Raw genomic sequence first — 22,777 nt, 5'->3', positions numbered from 1 at the left:
TTAGATTACACACATATAAAGCTATAAAGAGTAAAAGGTTTAGTTCAAATAATTTTGTTTGCTCTGTGCTCATTCAACTCGCATGTAACCGAACATATCTGTAAATATGCATTTCTTGATCACCATTCAGCAATAGTTTTCAACGGTAAACGCCAAAAACAAAAAAATAAACCCTATGTTGTTCTTAAGATTATTAAGATATAACAAGCAACACAAGGATCCTCCTTTCTCAGAAAACCATCAGTGTATTTGGAGTGCTCATTTGAAGGAGAGCCTTCATCAAATTTTCCTCGGCTTTAGGGGATGCTCTTTCGAAGATACCTGCAAAGGCGGTACCAGCTGAAATAAAAGGTTCTATTTCATATGGAAAGGTGAATAAGGGAATGGATGAAATTTTTTATCTAAATGCGGCTGTACTTATGATGGCAAATAGGAACGAAACAGTTTTCATCTAGCCAAATAAATCCAAGCAAACAAAATCACCATCAACTAGGTCAAGATATTGATCCAAAAACTAAAAGGAAAATCTCCTCTAGTTGGTTTCCTTGTACATTTTGAAAATTACTAATTTCCATAACAATACATTTAAGAAAAGGTATGTCTTGTGGTTGTCCAAAGACTTCCTTTATTCTACGGAATAAATGAAACCACGCTGTCTACCAGCCTGTTTTTCGACCTTCAATGACCAATTTAGACTCACCTTGAATAAGAGATTTTACCCATTCTTTGATGATGTTTCGAAAATGAAGCTGTTTATCAATTCTTGGCCTTTCACTTTCCATAATTAGGTTGTATTTCAGCTTTTAAATGAAATACAAACATTTATTGAAATATAATGTTGTTTTTAGGAGCCAATAATTACAAAAAATTCCAATTTCAAACTTATACTAGTTTGTTCTTAGAAAGTCTTTCATAAAGAAAGCAAATCGATTTTCGCCAAGGAGAATCCTCTTCAAAATCCTCTTCAAAACGATAATTGAAAACATTGCTTGTGATCTCAGAAATGCCTTCAAAAATAAAAGCCCTGTTTGAAGTATTAAAATGCTTCCTTTATTCCTTTTCCTCAAAACTCAACAGGATTTATTCTTAACAACTTTTTCAACCATGATAATTTTAAGAAAAAACACCTGTCAAAAGTTAGGACTAAATATTGGAACGGAAGTAAATAAAAGATGGAACGAAGCTTTTCATATTACTGGGTTATACCCAGTGCTACCCTATTTTAGCCTGCCATGGCATGACAAACTGTTAAATCTTTTTGCTGTTGGTCCAATTCTATTACAGTTTTCTTACACGCGATACCAGAAGTCTGTGGATGAATCCTTTTCGTTTTTATACAACCACTTTAAAGCACGGCGTTAATAGTCACTTCAACACGGTGCTATCTGATCAATGTTCCATTTAGCTCTGAAGCAAAAACAAAATATAGATTTATTGACTGGCTACGGTCTTTCTTAAAGCACTGCCCTTGTTAAGAGGAATATTAGCAAGGAACCGATTGACTAGGATGCTTTCATGAACGGCCAAATGAAAGAGCTTTGGTAATCTGACAGTCAGCTAATGCTACTTTCTATGCTTAATAGTTAATCTGTTAAAATCTTTACAATACACAGATTTGATATCGCATAGCAGGACCTGCTCGCGAGTGTCTGGATAGATTCTACGGTTGTAGAAGTATGCTTGTATGAAACTCTATTTGGTATAGTATACAGGCCAAACAAAGTCGAGATTCTTTCTAACTTTGGTTTGCTGCAAGTTCTTTCCAAAGGTGGGTACCACTACTGTAGTGTTCGCTTTGTCGTCATTTAGGCATCTTATTTTGCTTTTGGGCGATTCGAATTACTTTTCTTTACGTGTTGAATTCTTCTTAGTTTTCTTTATTTTGTGTGTGTCTTAGCATTTTACTAATACGTATAAATAATATATCCATACGTAATATATTTATACGGTTTTATTTATACAGTCCCCATTTGCTTTCTTTTTCTACATAATTTTATACTGATGGGCCTGATAAAATCCATGGCTGTGAGAAATATAAGTTTCAGGTATTAAAGCACTTTATCTGCTTATTATATTTCTTCATACACCCGGCAACATTTATTTTATAACTTTGCTCGATATAATACGTGACTTGCCATCACTAGTCATTCTACAGTTTAGATTTTTACCATTTTTGCCTCTCGAAAACGAACGGTTAAAAATTTACCAACAGCGATGCGTAAGGAGAGCCATTATTAAGTTTGGAAGGGTGTTATCAACATCACCATTAATTATTGATTTCTATTTCTTTGCAAATCAGAATCCTTAATCGCAAGGTGCGTTCAAGATCGCAATCATTTTTCGCTCGTTGAAATTTGAGGCAACATAAGCGTGAAAAACAAGCAACAGGGATGAAAACACCATAGATATAAATTCTTGTAAGTTCTTAAAACCTTCGCATTTTTATGAGCTGCCATTTTTGAAAGTAAGATTAACATAGTCCTCAAATGTTAAAAATATTAGTCATTTTGATAGGTCGTTCTTTCTTTCAAATTATTTCATCTCGGTGATATTATCTTTGGACTAATCCCTTTATTCAAATTCTTTATCTGTTTTTGCGTACCTGCTGTACAATTTAATAAGCCATCATGTGAGCAGCTACTCCTTACATCCCATTTCTGCATTTTGTGATAACGAACTAATGGTCATTTCTCATATTTGTTGTTGTTTCGAGTTCAATTGCTTGAGTTTTTGATTTTTACAAGAACTGACTTTCATCAGATTTATTTTCGAGTATACCGCCCTAAGTCTGATCTTAACTCAAGTAAATTGCATACTTATAACATCTTAGTTGAATGCTAAGCCTCCATTAGACCCACTACACCAGTCAATTAAAGATGCAAAGCCATAAATTTATCAATGTGTTACACCTTTTTCACCTATATTACTACCAACATTTTCGAATACCAGTGCATCTGTTGAAACCATACACACCTTTGCCTTCCTTCGTTGTAAAACGTCCATTGTAAGGGAAGATCCTTTGTCAAGGAAAAGTGTTTTTTATCAAAGGATCCTCTGTCCAAAGAGCTCCGGCTGCACAGTTGCTTCACAGATTCATGTTTTTATCACTGCAACATACCTTTTGCCTAGAAAATATTTTAAAGCTTCCCGTTAAATGAATCCTAAACGAATCTTTATTGTTAAATGAGGACAAAGACAGGTTATTTGGCAAAAGTTTGTTTTCTACATCCACCCTAAGTAACAGTTAGTTATACAATCATGTATATGCTCTTTAAAGATTCTTGTATGTGGACGAAATTTATTTCAGCAATCTCATTGCTTATTGATTTTTGTTTACAAAGTTCAATTATTTCTGACAAGCAGACTGAATATGCTGCCGCCAGTTTTGGAAAGAATTCTATTTCCACGCTTTCAAATATTGACAAAGCTTTCCACCATGATGAGAGCTTCAACATCTTGCTTTAGAACAAAAAAGTGAATTTAATATAAATTACTTAAATTAGTCAAGTAAGCAAAAAACAATCATTAGCAGTCCTATTGTTTTTCACAAGCTTCAAATTAATAGGACAATCTAGAAATAGAGCGTTTGAATCTGTTAAAAGTTAGAAGAACTTCAAACACAGATTCATGCGGAATCGGTTTCAGAGTTGATATAAATAAATGTACAGCTGGTTTTCTTAAAAAACTTCAATTTGTTACTGATATCGAGATAGCCATGGAAACGAGGCTAGCAACTTTTTTCAAAATTTTCAAATAATTCATTAACCCTAGTTGCTGTCTATTTCTAACAGAGGTTTTCTGTTTGATGAGTAATGTGCAATACCATGGGTTAAAGGTTGAGCTTAATCATTGCAATATTACTTCTGTATTGCAATCTGCTGACAACATGGACACACGTGCAACTCATGCCCCAATGTACCAATTCCTGGCATAATGACTGTTACTGTTTCAAGTGATAGAAGACTAATGCTCTAGGAGACTAATGTTGAGGCAGTCTTGATCTTCGTCATACAAACCCCAGTTATTTAAAATCAAAATTGCATCTCTTGAAAACTTAAACATGCTGATAACGAAACAAACATGTTCAATGCAAGTTGCATCAAACCCACTTCCTCTTTGGCCTTTTACATAACTTCCTCTTGCAAAAAGCGGATTATTCTCTTTATGAAGAAGTGTTGACTCTAATGAGTTGTGACGTAATGTTTACTTGGATATGGTTTCTTCCAACGTTGGCGTTGTGTTTAGCAGGTGCTCACAAGTTGATGTCGGTTGGAGCGAAGCACACACCTGCAAATTACGTCTTTTGCAAAGCGCAGTACAACAGATACGATAAATGAGATCACAATCGCTTTGCCTCTTAGATTTCCCTTGAAAACGTTTCAGTACTGTTGTTGCCATTGTAGATAATGCTAATTCGAGTATATCGCTTGAGTTGTTTATCTACGTCCAAGACTTTTTCTCTCCAGCTTATTCTCAGACAGAATCAGGCAGAATACATTTGATGCTGCAAATGAAACACAGTTATGCCAATCGACAATGGTTATTCGAACGCCTTAAAGGTTTGTTACGAGTTTTCTTCAGTAAATCGCCTTATCTAATTTCAGATAAATTCTGGCAAACGACTTCATCAAGAGTCGTTGTTGTTTTCTTACAAGAGGTTGTTTTTGCTTTATTGATAAGTCAAGATACAGCAGCCAGGATACAAACAATTTCCTTCGATTTTTCCTAACATTTTAGCTACCGTAGAGTATGAGCGTTATTTTTCAGTGATGTTTCATTAAAAGTTTATTCAGATAGCGCACAGTTAAGCGTTGCACAAAATCTTTGATAAATTTTCTTCACGAGAAATCTCTTTATCTTCCATTTTTATGTGACTACTTTTTTGACTTCTAAATTTTGAAATGCTGTTGTGATGTTCTTGCGAAATGCAAATGAAATTTTTGTGCAGCACTATCTACAATTGATAAAACTGGGATCACCCTAGTTGAATTTAATATTATGCCTCTTAGATGATTTATAATCTTAGATATATAATATTATACTCTACTGAAAAGACAGTTTCGATTGCACTTCCAAAGAATACAATTTGCCCTCTTCAGTTGAATTCTGCAGCATTCAAAATCACTCAAATTCTTGCAAATCAGAGCAGCTATACTTTTCAAAACTCTTATAGAACCTTTTAAATAAAAAAACCCTCTAAGCAGAAGGGAAAAGAAACAAGCATAAAGGCAATTAGCTTTAGGTGTTCTAATGTGCTCAAAACATGTCAGAGCAACAAATTAGGCACATTAAAATATTTATAGCATCTAGCTGCAAAAAGACGGTTCCGATATCTTCGTTATAATGCAATGAGCAAATGGCTGTCATAACAAGCCTCTGATTGACTACAGGTCAGATTTTCTCTCAATGAGTGAGAATTGGATAATTTAAGGAAGTTAGCTTTGTCGATGTTAACAGCTTTTTCGCTTCCACTTCTTTTTTACTTATGTTTAGGTCAGTTCATGATGGTATGGTGAGTTATTTTTAACAAAAAGACTATATAACTTTGCAAATTTATCCTGTACCTTCTGAAAAGTCCTATTCGTAAAGACAAAAGCGAGTAAGTCATTGAATCAAGCTAAAAGAATCTAAACAGTGCTTTCGATTGTTGTGAGCTTCTGACTGCTGCTCTCAATTTTCACAAATTGTGTTGTTCTTAAAGGCAGCTGGATAAGCAGCACATTGACTTCTTATTTACAAAACTCAGGTGAAGTTTTCAAACCATAAGACGCATGCCCAATAACATTTATTCTTGCTACAATAGAAAGTTTAAAAGCCTCTCCGGTTGCAACCTGTTGCCCACATGCATGCTCTATCATAGTCAAACAACCGTACGGCGACCTTTTTTCAGTTGCAAAAATTGATCATGTTCAACAAATTTAGTCTAATTGTTGAAATCATTGCTCTCAAATTGGATATCAGTTTCAACCTTCAGGCGATTTTTTAGGCTTTCTTTGCTATTTGGAGGCATAACTATGTGATTTAATTGAAAACTTCCTAAAAAGGCAATTCAAAATTATCAGATACCGTTCGGCTTTTACATTTTAAGATATTTTAGAATATGGCAGTAGGCAGTATATAATTTCGTAGCAAATTGAGAGAGAAATTGTGTTCTTCATTGCAAGATGGCTTATTTGCAGTAGTTTCATGGCATTAGTTGGTAGAAGAAGCTAAGCCAAATCTGCAGCTGAAGAAACAAAGCAATAGATCACCAATTGAGCGTTCTTCGCAACCTTATAACTTTGCCATCAAACTGAGATAGCTTAAAAATCCATGCAGGTTTTCTTACAACTGAGAAAAGTCATTCTTTCATCGTTGCATTACATTTGTGTATCACAATCCTTGAGACTTAGTGCGAGTTTGCTAACAATTGGAATTTATCCGCTTCATCTGTATATTTATAAATACCATGAGCGACTCTTTTTCTCCACTCCTCCGACACTTTTGCATCAATGATTCGCGATTGTAAATTTAGACCCTTTGATCACTTTTGCCTGACGGTTGACCTCGTTCACGCTGTTGACCTCGTTTCATCGAATATCTAAATCTAGCAGCTTGCTGTGGAATGTAGCTGCTCTTTTGTTCCGCTCCCGAACATAAATTTATAAAATCGCTTCAAACAAAACTCAATTTGTTTGTGGTGAAAGGATTTTTTAGACCCTGATTCCTATGACATCCAGATAGGGAGTCTCGCAAGATCAATTCATTTGTTTATGAGCTCCCGGAATTTGCGGATTTATGTAATAGTAGAACTGGGATCTGTAAGAGAAAGCACGGATAATCTTTTTTTGTTTAATGACGATGAGATTTTTCAGGCATCAAAATCTCAAATTTCTGTGGGAATACGCCATAAGGTCGCTTCTTGGCCTAACAACAATGCAATTCATGGTGCTATCTTAGTGAAGGAGGATTCAATCCGTCTTGCAGATGAAGCGAAATTATGAAACAAAAATTTAAAATTATTGCTGTGGTGTGATTTGCTAATTATAAATTAGCTTTCTGCTCGATGCTCGGGAAAATGTAGGTGTGCTTGCATTTCAACCTCGTGCAAGAGTTATGAACGGATTAACAAAACGAAAACTATCATGGTTGAAGGTATGTAGAATTACTTTCTAAATGTTGATACAATGTCAAAGAAACGAACTGAGGCCGATCATGAAAAGGGAGTTAAATAACTGAAATTTAATAACTCTCGGGTCAATAACGATAAGCTTGTTGATAGGCTGTTCGAAAAAAGTCATCACCATCGATTTAACTTCATTCTACTCCGTATGTATCATAACTCGAGCCATTTATTACTAGAAAACCAATTGAAAAGTACATGAAGCGTTTGTGATCCTATGGGTAGAAATAAGCACAACAATTTTCCACTTTTGCCCTATTTCTTCAAGATATCCATTAAAATTTTGAATTCACTCCTGGGATTCCTCTGCATTTTATTGAAAAAAACGAAAGGCTATTGAGAATTGTCTTAATTTCAAAAGAAATTGCTTTAAAACAAAGAAAACTGTCATCGTTCTCGTTGAAATCAAACGAATCTATTCTCTTTGTGATAGAAAGCTAACAAGCAGTAGCTCTTGGATGCTTGTGTACGCCTACGCCACCGTTAGGTTCATGGGCTGTCGTTATTAGTCATATGCCTTGAAGCCTGGTTTCCACTGCACGATTGCCGCAATCAAGGCGAACAGTTAATCGCTGTACTCGCGATAAATATCAGCTAAAACAGTTCTTGGTTAATGGCAATAATCGTGTCACGATTAACGTGACAAAATGTCAAAGGTTTTTTATTTTTGAAATTTTTATAGCAAACTCTTTCTTGGAGAATACCTAGAATTTTCGTTTCCTTTTTCGGTTCCATTCATTCTGTTTTGTTATCGCCCATTTCTTTTCGGTTAGGCATAAACAGCCCTGATGCAAGTAACTAGCTTGTTCGAAGTACCATTTTGATTGTAAAAAACGGTTATGTTCCCGTTGATCGATTTGTTTGTGCAGCGGAAAAATCGCGATGTCTGCATTGCTCACATAAATTGCCTGCAAAATCTGTTCTAATCACACTTAAAGTATGACGTAACTCTTACAAAACCTTTCTTGTTTCGTTCTGGGGATTTAAAAACTCATCTGGCATTGGCATTCAACTCCTATCAACAGCTCGGTGATAAAAAAATAAGAAGCTTTTCTGAATGCAGCATATGACTTAGTTTGAAAGTGTTACAAGCTAAAATTGCCATAAGTCTATTTAGGCCCATTTAACATGGCTAAGCCGGTCTTCTTTCCACGGCAAATAAAAGTAACGTTGTTCGATCAAACTGCAAATCAAATTCGACGGTTCAATTTCAAAGAAAAGTTGGGAATTTGGGCTTCAAATGCGTATTATCTGTTTGTAACACCTGAAGGTTACAAATGACACCTAGGGTGAACATCACAAAAACAGGACACGGACGGCTATGTAATTTAACAGTTGTTTCGCTGTTTATTTACAAATAAAGCAATTTTTGCTGAGATTTCAACCTCCATTGCAGAACTTTTGGGAGCGAATAACTTTGATTTATGTGAAGCGAGTTTTTGCTCAAAGGAATTTTTTTAATACCACTTGTTTTTAGAAAATTTTTAAAACGTGGACATAACTAGCCATTTTATTCAAATATTTTTTAAGAGAGTGCATCGAATTGTAAAATTAAGACGATCTTAGAAGGAGAGCTTGATAAAACCGACACGCTGTTACCTTCAATTCTTTGCATTATTTTCCTTAGATAAATTCCATAAATATGAAGCAACGGAAATACCTAGGTAGATCGCCAGGCTTTGAGAAATTTTGCTAGCCAACGTACTGACGAGAGTGCAAACAAACAAAAATTTGGAGGTGCCACTTAAAAACAATCACTTAAAAATGCAGAAACTCCCATAATAATACAGAAACAGATTTACTGATCACATTCTGAACTATCTGAAATAGCTGGTTGGTTAATTGCAAATAAGCTAAATCTTCATACATACAAAACGAACTTCATGCTTCTTAAACCCAGAGAGAAAATGCTTCGTAAAACATTTCATGTAAATATTAAAAGTGAAAGCATACGGGAATCAAAAGGCATAAAATACCATGGAGCATTAATTGACAAAAAGTTTAACATGAAAGGAAACCACGCAAAGCACCTGTTATGAATTGATCTCTTGTAATATTAACTATAGTTTGATTTACTGGGGAGGAGCTTTCTCCTCAGTTCTAGATCCCTTATGTCAAAGAAAAAGGAACTCTTGTAAAAGATTACACTCAAGAACAAAAGCGAAGATTGAAAACCATTATTTGAAAACCTTTAATATCCAAATCTTCAATTACTGATACGGATTAGGATGTGCTGGTTAAAGATAATATTCCTGGAATTTTTCACAATCTGGGTTTTTCAACAAATGCTTGGCAAGTTGAGCGTGTAAAATTTCGAATTCAGCAAAAAGCTCCTCCCTGTTTGTTTTGTTTATGTTTTGGCAAAGCCCGATCATCATTCCATCTAGCAGTTTTGGAATCTATCTATAAAAACATGAAAAACTACTTTTGTGTAGACAGAAATAGTTCATCTTCACCTAAGGACTCCATTGGTAACATTTGCAATAGGCAAGCGGCACTGATTGGGCAACCTCAACAGTCATGTGCCCGCGTTTTTGATTGGCCTATTTTGATCCACAACTGGGTATAGCTATATATCTCCAAGCGTAGAGTGTCAAACGAAAAGCTTCAGTATACTCAAATGCTAGCTCTTTTCAAAGCCATTATTGAGTTTTGTATCATCAAACGATTGTAATAGATATTTGCTTACAACGATAAAAAATTATCTTTTTCACATAGAGCCTCCTTGCCCCCAGAATATAAACGTTAGGGGAATTGTGTAAAAAATAGAATGTTCAAGAATGGGGTCAGCCATATAGTGTTCGATTAGCCAAACATTACCACGAAAAACAAACCCATACCTTCTTTAAACGCGCTTTACAAGATGCAGCATTTTCCCAAATTCTAAAAGAGTGTGGTCAGCAAGATTTTTTCCGGATCGCCTCTGGCAGACTTCTCTTTGCCTCTCCAATCTTCCAACTCTGGCTACGCCGCTGGCTAGTAGAAGTATCTAAAAATAATCTATGAAGAGAGGCCACACTGCCATTCGATATGCAGGCGCCGACTTTCCCGCGATCGCTCCATATTCGAAATGAAATATTTCTTTAAAAAAGAGTTTTTTCATTTCCAAAATGTCAATGATAGCATTCAATCTCAGCAACCAAAGGGGAACTCGTCAAAAGGGTAGAGAATCTCAGACGCTAAAACAAAGTTGGGAAAACATCTCGACCCACGGCCACTGGCCGGAGGAAGGTCGTAGAAACAAAGAGAAATTGAGGGAGGTGGCCAAAACTTTAAAAACTTGTGAAAGCTGAGAATTTTGCATTGCCTTCGGTTTTCAAAATACAACCATAAAATATTGAAAAAAAAGCATAATAAAACTCAAACTTAAATAATTGTATAGTTGGATAATGACACACTTTTGTTATGAATTGACATAAGCATTTTACTTTCTTTCTTTGAAAATATCTGAAATTGCAAAAAAGCTAAAAATTTTAGCAAAGTTTTGAAGAAACAGACTTGCCAGAATAGGAGATCAAGACTAGTCGAGTAACACGTTTTCTGACCACGCCCATTACAAACCCAATATAAAAGGGGACAGTTTTATAATAAGATTTTCTTGGCTGGAGAAAGGTTTGCAACTTTTCTGGACTCTGTACAGAGGCAGATCCAGACTACAGCAACCTATGCAGAAGCATAAGTCAGATTTTCACAACAACAAAATAAAATAGAAACTGTCAAAATTTTTAATCTTTGGCAAATTCTTCAGCAACGTCTGCCCCAGATCTGCCCCCGTTGATACCAGCAACATGCAGAAGACAGCAGGGCATATACTTTGCTGACTATCTTTCGGCCTATGCACAGAATAGTCGAGTGGCGATTCTAGGCATTTATCTGGTCCATATTTTCTGAATCCAGAAATTTGTTTCTCCCTTGAGAGCCAATCACAGCTTGCTTGACCTCTACAAACGTTTTGTAAGCCAATCAGAATGTAGTTCACCTCTGCAATCTTTGGTGGGAGCATAAGTGAGATTTGATTTAGCAAATCAGAAGCCAAGCTTGCCTCTGTCTGAAACGGTTTTGCCAACCAATAGAAATCAGAGTTGACCTATGCAATTGTTTACAGCGGACCTATGCAGTGGTTTGTTACAGCCAATGAAATGGCAATTGACAGTTGCTGCTTCACCCCTTGCTAATCTGCTAAGGAAGGAACGTCTGTTCTGTGGTCTTGTGTTTGAAAAGTGGAAGGCCCTGGTTCGAATCCTACCGGAGTAGGTTTTTTTAATACCTCTTACCTTCGAAAAGCAGATAAACTTAGTCTTTTCTTTGCGAGTCGTTTCCTTAGAATCCCTTTCTTGAATCCCCTATTCAAAATCAGAGGTACAAATTTTATTGAGAAAAGTTTGGGCGTTCCCAACACAAAAGGGCGTGGCTTCTCTTTCTAACAACCTTCGATTGCATAGGTCAGAATTCAGGCTGGATCCGCGCCTGCTGTACTAAAACCACCTTTTGGATTTGCCAATTCCTAAAAGGATAGCACATTCTTTTTATTGCTGCATTAAAATCTGCCTGTGGCTGCTCAGCCCCCACTCAAATATTCCCGAACTCCAAAGCAGTTGAAGCCTGTAATGCTTTTCTTTACATCTTACTCTAAGCCTTTATTTCTAGAAAGTTGTTTACATTCGTATTTGCTTCGTTTTTAGGCAGAGAAACAGAAACAATACATTTTTCTACCAAGCCTCAATGAGATAATCTGCGGCAGGTAATAATTCTTGGTTCACAAAACATTTTGACCAGTTGATGGCTTCAAAGATTATGATAGTTTACAATTCCTTAAGATAAGATAAATTGTATGATCTGTCAAAATAATAATTTCAGCTATATAATGCTGATTGATGTAGTCCTGAATTTTGTGCTTTGCCGGCTTCCAGCCAGGAACGTATATGCCGGGGATGGACGTCATGGCTGAGGGTTTTGCACAAAATTTGTAAAGTCTAAGGACGCTTTTATTTATGTAAAGATTTAATAACTGGCTATCTTTTGATGGTTTTAGACTACGGCTGCGGTACTCCATGGTGAATGACACCTACTTCAGGGACTATGAAGATACTCTGAATCCAAGAAGCAAAAATACAACAACAAACTGGGAGAGTGTTCTTTATGGTTGCGAGGGCATACAAAAGTACAGAGATGAAATTCACGATGAGGTTAACTCAATTTATTTGCTTTTCAACAAGTTTTATCAAGTAGATTTATGACCCAAGCCAGAATTTTTGGGTAGCAGTTGGTACGCGAAGGACGATACAAGAAAACGATTCTTCAAAATTCTCTTCACTGAACTTACAGTGATCCAAGTTTTATCAGCTGCTTTACTAAGGCCAGATTGCAGTTATTGTTAGCAACGTCATTTCGACGGAAACTTACCCGTGACTGCTAGATCGTTCTGTTCTGATGATCTTATTAACTTAACTCTGGCTGAGGTGGGGCAGGGAACGAGGTTGGGCAAGAGAATGAGGCGGGGCAAAGGAGCGAGTTGGGGCGGGGTAACGAGATAGGGCAAGTAAAGGAGGCGGGGCAAGGGAGCAAGGTGGCAAGCATTTCAATGGTATTTCTGTGACATCAAACATGGATGACAGTAAATAATAATACGGCTGAGGGAGTGGCTCAAAGAACAGAGGAAGTGATGTTGTTTTTGATTATGAGAAAGGCATGAAGATGTAAAAAAGTTTGTGTCAGATCGTTGTATTGTCAGTCTTAAGGAAGGCAAATATTTTAGCTTTAAACATTACCACTTTGTTATAGAAAACCATATCTGCTAATTTATTCTAGATAGCCTCCGTTGAGTGAGGTGAAAGAAGGAATTGGAAGTACTCCCTTTTTAATGGAATAAATTTTTTTTAGGAAAACGCCTGTATTTACTAGAGCAGATTGTCAGCTGTCACATGGAAAAATACTTTTCATACAATTTATATGGCTCAAGCCAAAAACACTTTCCCTTTTCTTTAAGCTCTATTTAAGTTTTAACATTTTATGTTTCATTATTTCTCTTAGCTCTACCTTGATCGCCAGGAAAATTTCAAAATTGCTTCAGTGTCTTGGAAATTTGACTTCGCAGCCTCTGGCCTGGTTTTAGACGCCATTCAAATAAAACTGGAAGTCGTTAAAACAGGCTCTGGCAAGGTCATCCTTGACCTGACAAACGAAGAAGATAAGAGATTGGAAATAGAAATCAACGAAGGTGACTGAAATTCAAACATTGTTTATCAGCATGATTATAAAATCGTCCAGACAAAGAAGTTCTTTATAACTTGTTGTCCTTCCCAGTGGCACTCTTTAAGCCGTATAGGAAAACTTGTTGCCAAAAAATTGAAACAAGTTATAATGAAACAAAGTTTCAAAATATGTCGAATTTTCTGTAAAACAGCCAATTTATTATGGCCATGTCATCAAACCAATTTCAGGCTCCATATATACTAGTACCATACTTATTTTTACGGGGGGGGGGGGGGGGGGGGGTGAGGGATAAAACCAACTTCTCGAGTCTTCTAAGTACTTGTGTGAAAGTAAAAGACAAAGAGCACAAATGCTTATACTACTGTCGTTAATTACAGGGGAAGTTATTTTTGTGTCCTCGACTACTTTTGTTTTATGGAGATCTAAAAAGACCTTATAGGCTCTTTGGACACAGATGCTCCAGCGCGGACCATATAAGAGGGCAGCTTAAACGCAATCTGTAACGGTAATTTACCAAGATATCATAGTTATCTAATTTTCAAAATTTTTCTTGCTAGAAATAAAGTCAAATATAGGATACAAATTATGATCTCATTTATAACCGTTTTATAATATCTTTTAGATATGAATCTTTTGAGGATATCCGACTTCGGAGGCTCCAAAGTTCTTACTGTAAAGATTGTTATATCTGCAGAAAAGCCTGGTCGCTTTACAAAGCTATTTTTGCAGTCAACAGCTGGTAAAAAGATTGATTGTCCATTAGATATAAACATACGGTTACAGGTAGATACACCATCTGCTTTACTTTGTTTTTATAGTGAAATATGATTTTGCATCATTTTAAATTTAACAGCTCGCTTTTTTGCTGTCTAGAACGTAAATTTTTTTCTTGAATTATTCTTTATGAATGCATTGTCTTGTGCTGTGAGAGTGTATTAACTCTCATAAAAATAAAGAAAAAAATCCAAGCCGTAAAATTGAGAGTGAATGCTTCAATGCCGCACTCCAGAAATAGGGAATTTTACAGTATATTGTTTTATTTTCAATTTTCCAAAACTGGCACAGTTATACTTCAGTTTATTTGTTTCAGCAACGGTTTAACATCAAATGCAGTTTGAACTTTATGTCATATTAAATCATCAAAAGTTCTTCTTTATGTTATGCTAAAAACGTTCTTTAAATTTTAGAGGCCAGCCTTTACACGTGGAAGAAGCCTACTTCTTCTCGGGCTGATGTTCACTAAGGAAAAGCCAAGTGAATACAATAAAAGAAACAGACTCAAAAAGACTCTAACAGAAAGCAAAAATGGCTACTTGAGCGTTCACATTCACCAAGCAAAACGGCTTCCACTTCGGATTGCTGGCACAGCTCCTGACCCTCAAATTAAATGGTAAGCATGTATTCTAGCTTCCTATGTTACCACTGGCATGCTTCTTGATCTTCTGGAAATGAAAAGTTCTTAATCGAAACTGTGTTTTGTGTGAGATCAGCAAAATCATTGGTATACGCTGAATAAGAGCAGTTTCTCTCAATGTTTAGGCAGCTTTTTTTTAATCAAAGTCGTACTTTTGGCCAAAATCTTTCAAGGCAAAATTTTTGTATCATTTTGTGTATTAATAGCAAATTTAATAATGAAATCTTAACCAGAGATATCAACATGAGAAAACACCTCAATCGACATAAAACATGCATAGTTACTGAGGAGACATGAAAACTGTTTTCAATTGGGAAATAATTATACGTACAATGGCTGTGGAAATGCTTAAAAGCTGTCGTTGTTCTGCATTTTATATTGTTTTTTCATTATAGCAAGCTTGTTTCGGACAGTCGTGAAGTCTCCTGTAAGACTACCCGAATCCGCAAATCGATCAACCCAGTCTTTGACGAGCAGTATGTTTATGATGGTGTCAATGAAGAGCGGCTTTCCAACATGAAACTGCAATTAAGTGTCACGCATGACGTTAGGACTATGAACCGATGTAAAAAGAGGGAATTTCTTGGATCAGCTAACATCCAGATGTTGGACTGGCTTGATCAAGTTGTATGTATTACTGGCATAAACTGGTTTATATCCTAGCTATTTTTATTTCACATTCTTGCAAAATATAAGGGAGGGAATATCTAATTCCATGCATCTTGTAAAAGTCTTGTTTTCAATTGAGTGTTATAACTAATACTAATATAAAAACTAATACAATTTATTAATTAGTTTAAACAAGCCTGATTGTTACTGACAGGGAGTCTTTAAGTGTGTGAGGGACCCCTGGTTATTGTCTCTTAAAATGTGACCACTAAAAATGACATTTTCAGCATTTCATTTGTTTTATGGAATGAAACGTTCATACTTGAATTCAATTATATTTAGCTTATATTCTCGACAAATATTCATGATTGAAAGTGGATATAGCAAGCCCTGCAAATTTGAGCTTAATCATAGTAAACTCTTAATTCTCATCAAAAGTTAAAACTTTAGCCTTCAAATTTATATTTTATATGATCTTTTGTGTACAGCATTTGAAAAGAAATACAAAACTGCAACGTTATGAAATGGTGGATATGCTAGAAAGTAACTGTTAAAGATTAAAATGCTTGGGCTTCAAGCTGTAAGCCTCTTAACCATTTAATGAAAACCTTATGCTTGTTGCCTTTAGGGATCAGATGAGGACGGTACAGAATCTTTGCAGAGTGGCCTCAAGACAACGCAACAGCAGACTTCTTGTGAAATCACGTGCAGTAGAATCAGCGGATCTGATAGAAATTTGCACAGGTTTATACAAAATGACGATTTTATAGACATCATGTTAAATAACTCAAGTCCAGACCTTACTTCTAATCCATTTAGCGAAGTAGGGGATGAAAATGCGTTGAACAAACATCGCTCTGTATCTTTAACAAGCTTACAAAGTGCAGCAAAAGAGTCTATAGTTGATATCGATATAAACCAAGATAAAAAGTGGTGGGGCCAATCCAGAAGGAAAAGTCTGGGCAAAATTCTTGGGCTGAAGATGAGTAAAGCGGAGAAGGTAGAACTGACAATAAAGAGACCTTCTATTGTATTGAGCAACAGTGAAGAAAGTGTTGTTGTTTTAGAGCCTAACAGAGCAGATGAGACAAGAGAGGAAACTGACTCTGAAAATGGCACTGATATCTCAACTAGTAAAGGACAATTTTTGCAATTCGATGGTTTAAAGGAAACAAGAAGGACTACTCTTACGCCTCTTGTTGATTCAACGATCGAAACATTTGTAGAGCCTCTTTCGCAGGTTCAAGATATAACGAGCCTTGCAGCCTCACACTGGAAACAACTGATAAATCATAAAGACCGCTGGCTTTACTGCTGGCACCCGTTATCTCTAACCGAGATATGATTGTTATTTAGACTCGAGCGAGATAAAAATAATCTGAAGATTACTCCTTACTTGTAATGGCAGTATTTGAAGAAGAAGCAGTCTAGACACATGCTTGTATAAGATGATTTTGTGCGAATTGATTTTTTCGTCGAAGACCAGCAATATCCGCTTTAATTGCCTGCTTTTTTAGAAGTCTGAATTGAAGAACTCCATGGTTACTCCCTCTATGAAATAAACAGATCTGTGCATAACTGCAGACCTATTCATTTACATTAATGTAGAGCACCTGCGAGGACGGTATTTAGTATTGTCTATATTTTCCGATGCATTTACTAATACGGTTACTAGTGAATCGGCTCGTAAGACCTTTTTTGTGCTGGGGGCAAAAATCGATGTAGAAAAAAAAAGAAAAGGAAGGATTTAAGCCATCATGAATCTCCATCAGTATTTACATAACGATATTATTTGCCACTAGTATGGCCAAAATCTACAACCCCTAACAGTTTCGTTCGTCAACAAGCTAGTAAAGTCAAATCTTAGCTCGTAGATATGTATCTTGTCATCAGAATATTTCAGCTCGTATCTCAAATCCTGATTATTATTGGTAATCTAGTATATACCAACACTAGAGAACACTCTAGATTGAAGATCGCCTTTTATTAACACCGGTTACATCAAGTTGATATATATTAGCCAAACCATTTGATAATAACACAATATTTGCTATCTGATTCTTATCAGCTTTTGGTTTGTTTAAGTGTAATGAAATTTTTCCAGAGTAGAATTGCAAGGAATCTTAGTCTCAAATCTTAGTTGATTTTTATGCGATTGGGGCTGAGTCATCATACTTCGCAATGTTGCGGCGCTGCTCCTATGCAATTCTCATCCTCAAATGCTAATGAGAATAGGAGAATATGAGAAATTAGATGTTTCTGCAAAGCCAATGTTTTTGTATAGAGGAATGCATCCTTCATGTACCTCCCAACAAGCTCTATCTTTTACCGTATTCAATCATTCAAAATGAATTCTAGGTTGCATGTCCATTCTTATCAGCTCGTTTTTTGCCAGCTCTGTAGCACGTCTATTTGTCATCAGATTTGTGCATGTGCATGTGCATAGGCTGAATTTTTTTGCCCGCAAAATAATAACGTCCAAAATTTTAAGGAGTATACTTAAACACATGCGAGCTTTTAGCATTAGTCAAGAAATGATTAAAATGCAACGTAATCAAAGTAATGCTAACTAATAAGCATTTTTAAAACTTCACAGATTTTCATCAAAATAAGCGAATCTCTTCCACAACAGCGACCAAATAATTTCAGCAATTCAGCAAATCATTTTCAGCAATTCACACACTTTTTTGCCTACCTGCCATGTGATTATTGAACAGTTTGTGTTCCATTTTTAGGAGGTCAGAAACTCTTTAATAATCTTTCTTTAGAAGAGGCAGAGCCTTACGATGATTTCTGTCGAAGGGTTAGCATTCACGCTTGCATTCCCTAATCACGGGCCAGTGGCGTAACACAGTTTAGGGCACCTTGATTCAGCGTTTTTCAACATTTTCTATCCACGACACCTTATTTGCGGATAGTTGTTATTTTTTTCCAATTTGATAGACCAACTAAGAGAAATCAGAGAATTTTCCACGGCGCACTAGGCAATACCTCAAGGCACGCTAGTGTGTTGTGACACAGTGGTTGAAAACATTGCCTTAGTTTGATAAGCAAGGGCCCCAAACATAAAGGGGCCCAAGGTGTTTTACGTCCTGATCTTTAAAGCTTCGCTTGAGTTCAAATAACTTTTGAAACCTTTGAAATTTCCTCAACTGAAGCTCTAAAGCTCGGTTATCCCTAGCAAACGAGAAAATAATTCTCATTTTTATCTTTTTCTATTGTGTGTGACATGCTTTACACCATTTAATGTGATCTTCTTGCTGTCTGTGAATAGAAGTCTCGTAGCAGTATTTTGCTTAGGGCCCCTAGATGCTTCCGTTACGCAAAAACACATAAAATGCGATAGTCACTATCACTAGATAGCGCATAGATTTCTTCCAAATTTTTATCCATTACATTGTAAAAACAATTGAACAGAGTTTTGCTTTCTAGATGGGTGTCGGGGTCTTTATCCTTGCAAAGAAAATAAGTGTCCTGTCTTCCTATATGAAGGTTCATGTACAACTTTTCTCTTGAAATTACATGTCTTTTGGTGTTGGCCTCAATGAAATTTTAGAGACCTTGAACAACACCAAGTCCATTTCCGATTCACTCACTTTCTGCAAGATTCAACTAATGACAAAGGCAGTGGACATAGATGCTCAGCGGAGAACAGTCCTCCATTCGCTTTGCCAAGCCCTCAGCTTTGCCGCTCATTTCGAGCGTAGAAGCATTTGCCAACAAGTTTCTACATACGCTTTTAAGCCGAATTTTTACAATTGCTGAAGGCTAAATTATGTAAAATTTAGCAAAAACTTCCTTTCGGACACCTTTCAGTGCAAAAATGACACAAACTGACATTTATTCGTGCTGAGGAAAGTCAGATGTTTCATCAATTATGACAGCATTACAGCCGTTATCTTTTACTTCTTTGATAATCTTTTCAAGCACTTTAAGGGGTGTTGCTGTTCTTGTCACTTTTTGTGTTTTTTACCCAATAGATTATTCCATTGCTTCCAAAAGCTCTCACGATTATGACCACTTGATTTTTTCATCTCAGAGATATTTTAAACATGTTTAAAATGTAGTTTTTCTTATACGTTATTGGAGAAGGTTTCTGCTCGAATTTTGCCCGAAAAAATCAGCTGCCCGAATCTAGGGGGACTAAAGCCCCCCCCCTTTCACCCCCCCCCCTTTCACCCCCCCCCCCCAGTCCCGTCCCGTACGCCTATGGATTTGTGAACCATTAGCAAAATATGAAATAAAAGCATGAAAAATCCAGATCAGATCTTCTTCTTTCTTTAAAGGCACCTTTCCATAGTTGTGCACTTGTAGATTTGATTGTAGTGCTGTCTGGTCCTTAGACATTAAACTGAATTAGACTTTTGTAGTTGTGACAACTATTTACAGTAACTTGACAACTTATCGATGATATAACTTTTAGCAGTAAGCTATGCGTTTGCAGGATTTAGAAAATGTCATCTGAACTTATACAAGATCACTGGACACATTTAGATCATCGATCTCCTGTATCCTTCTTCTTATATTTTAAATGCTGTAGTTAAAGGCATATTGACAACAAAGCAGCTTCCATATCTCTGGGGATGCTTGAGTAAGCTTCAATATCTTATGAGTAAGCAACATTAGTAACTAGCTATGCATTTTTCAGTTTTACAGATTATCCTCTCACCTGAAATCCTCTGGTCTCATTCTATTAAAACGAATTGCAGTTCCTTGATCTAGTTGCCGACCTTTCTCATGTCAACATTCGCCTTAATCTTAAGGAGATCGGTGATCAACTGGTCTCTAGGTCACGTATACTAATCGTATTCTTTGCAACGCCAGGGCCGTAGCGAAGCAAGCCTTATTGGGGGGGGGGAGGGGGTGGGGTGTGAACTACAATTTTACCTGATTAAAAAGCTTTTGCCTGAAATTCTTTAGTTGATGTCACAAACCTCTGCAATACATATTGTCAATCTAACTCTGTATATAATTCGCAACTTTCATTTTTATATGATAATAAAGAACTTTCCTAATATTTTTGTTAACTCTCTATTAAGGGACAGGCAAAGGAAAAAGTTACTACCTGAGGCGGTACCATGGTTGCCGCCGAAGGAGAAGGAAATTTTTGAATTTTGATGCTTCCAGTTCCCTCGAAAATGCACTCTTTTGAGTAAATTTTGCTAAAGCAATCCTTCTAATTCTACCGAAAATTCTTTTATTTTCGCAAACAAATTGAACAGCAGATAAAACAACTGGTATAATTTTGCCGTGGTCTTGAAAATACCATGTTGTCAGTTACTTCTGAAGCCAGGTAACAAGCAGCACTGGTTGCCAATTTAGATACCTCTTTCTATCTTTGCATGCCTTTTGAATGTTAAGAAAATCTGGAGCTCATAGTGAATTGCGGTTGACGCCTCTATCGAGAAACATTAGCAGAAATGAACACAAATCACAATTTTACCTAAAGAGGGTCTGTATTTTTGGATTTAGTGACAACAAGAAATATTCAATGCTTCAAATAATTAGTTTGCTTACCTTCATTCATATCAAGGAATGTCATATTTAACAAACGGAGCAACTACCTTTGCTTGATCCTTTATTGATTTTATGACATGAAGGTCTCTGAAATACGTAATGCGTTTTTTCCACCAAGCAGATTTTACCTGAAATTTTCTATTGAGATACTTTTGGGGGGAGGGTGTGACACCTCTCACACTACCCCGGTCGCGACACCCCTGGCAACGACTGCGAAAGACAGGATCTAAATGAACAGAAACTAATATGCACCACACTAATTTTTTGACATTTAAATGACATCATATCAAATTTAGAGTGTATTGCAACCGCGATTCTCAATATTACAATAGATTTATATTTTTTAAGTGACTATGTTACTTTATACTGCTTTCAAGGTGGTAGAGTACATGCCTATTTTCAGACTTGACATAAAATTGTCCTTTTACGAAAATAAGAGAAACCTTATTTTAGAGGATTAGTAATGGTGGATTTCTAAATTGATCATGCTGTTTTAATGAAATCACTGTTTTTCAATAGAAAGGCAGGTTTTGATTTTGTCTAACCAACTTCTTTCTTCGACAATTGCAATGCTGTATACACAGTTGCATTACTCAATTAGGTTCTGGCGACCAAATTCGAACAACACTGAGCTTAAAAATACGGCTCCTCTGAAGCTACTTTTTAAACGTATTGGTAACGAGGTAATGAAGAAAATGAAATACCCTCGATTCCAACAGGTCAGATGAAAATGGCACGAATTTTTGCTAAGCTTCGTAAGAATTCTGAAAGCAAAAATTATCCAACTTGGCATTCAGTTTTGGATTTGTTTGAAACTGCAGAACAAAAAGAAAGCTAGAGAGTGCTTATTTGCCTTATTTTAGTGTACTGGTTTCCAGTATTGAGCTATATTAAAAGCGTTCGGGTCAAAAAGATTACACGCACTTCCACCATTTTTGGCCTGTTTTGACTTCTTCGCTGCGTGTGACCAAACAAGTGTATCTGTTTTATGAGATTCCTTCATATTCTTAATGCATTAATCCATATGACCTGAATTTAACAGCATTACGTTTTCTCAGACCCAAAAGCTTCTTAGCACAATTTTAGAAAAGAAAACTAAGTATTCTTGCTACTGAAATGGCATTGTTTTGTGTTCAATATTTTTCTGATATTAACTGGAAAAGCATTGGCAATATGCTTTTAGTAAAAATTCCTTTATATGTACATATGCATAATTAATACATATTTCAAACAATGAGCTTTTGATAAGCTGCTTGACGAACCATATTTCACCATCCAAAGGCTACATTGCTTGATTTTCACTGTTTGCGAATAATCGCTTATGACAAGTTAAAGTATCTTAATTTTTGCCCCAATATTTTTAAAACTTTTAATCTTGAGTCTACACATACTGTCAAATAACACTTAAGAACACCATGAGTAAAATTGTCTGTGAATCGAAAGCAGGAAAAATTCCGAAGCTTATAGTATGGTATGGTTAAGACACAATCTGAAGTTTCAAGAGAATCGGATTCATTAGAATGGATTGTGATAGGACGCAATAACTGTATGCGTCTCACGAAAACGATGTATCATGGAGAAATTTTTTAGAAAATTTTAACAGTTCATCAGTGCAATTTGGCAGTTTTTGATAATTGAAATATTCAAATCTAAAAACAATCGAAATGTAGCTCTGCTGAAATGAGTTTTCATTAAAAATGATATTAACTTTGACCTTAAAAGTAAGAAAGATATCCGATTGCCGAAAGTAAAGAACATATATTATGGGACATAAAACGATGAATTCAGAGGATGACTTCCACGGTCTCCATTCCCAAAAGAAATTAAAGCTATCAACACATACTCTGAGGACACTGAAGTGA

The 22,777-nt window shown here is 36.1% G+C and overlaps 1 protein-coding gene across 4 annotated transcripts; it reads left to right on the top strand.

Moving 5' to 3' along the window:
- Positions 1–1,148: 1,148 nt before the first annotated feature.
- Positions 1,149–16,887, top strand: LOC135682776 (uncharacterized). Of its 4 annotated transcripts, XM_065197805.2 has the most exons (10): positions 1,149–1,768; positions 2,300–2,417; positions 4,467–4,559; positions 11,845–11,903; positions 12,195–12,348; positions 13,193–13,379; positions 13,998–14,158; positions 14,563–14,765; positions 15,185–15,416; positions 16,027–16,887. In XM_065197805.2, exons 3-10 carry the CDS (start codon positions 4,524–4,526, stop codon positions 16,741–16,743), a joined length of 1,749 nt encoding a protein of 582 aa, XP_065053877.2. In that variant the 5' UTR covers positions 1,149–1,768; positions 2,300–2,417; positions 4,467–4,523; the 3' UTR covers positions 16,744–16,887. The 4 variants fall into 4 exon arrangements, with proteins under 4 accessions (XP_065053877.2, XP_065053876.2, XP_065053875.2 ...); XM_065197804.2 differs by lacking the exon at positions 2,300–2,417 and having other exon boundaries at positions 1,150–1,768; XM_065197803.2 differs by lacking the exons at positions 1,149–1,768; positions 2,300–2,417 and having other exon boundaries at positions 2,769–7,134.
- Positions 16,888–22,777: the final 5,890 nt, after the last annotated feature.

This window comes from Rhopilema esculentum, chromosome 16, assembly GCF_057945365.1.
Source record: "Rhopilema esculentum isolate cy_ngs chromosome 16, ASM5794536v1, whole genome shotgun sequence".
In the NCBI taxonomy this organism is placed as follows: domain Eukaryota; kingdom Metazoa; phylum Cnidaria; class Scyphozoa; order Rhizostomeae; family Rhizostomatidae; genus Rhopilema; species Rhopilema esculentum.
Note: the sequence above shows the minus strand (reverse complement) of the source record. Positions and strands in the feature narration are given on the sequence as shown.

Coding starts and splice junctions, on each gene's coding strand:
- LOC135682776 (XM_065197803.2), top strand. CDS start 7,096: ATGAACGGATTAACAAAACGAAAACTATCATGGTTGAAG. Junction 7,135..11,844: donor GAAAACTATCATGGTTGAAG/GTATGTAGAATT, acceptor CTTCGTTTTTAG/GCAGAGAAACAGAAACAATA. Junction 14,766..15,184: donor CCTGACCCTCAAATTAAATG/GTAAGCATGTAT, acceptor TTTTCATTATAG/CAAGCTTGTTTCGGACAGTC.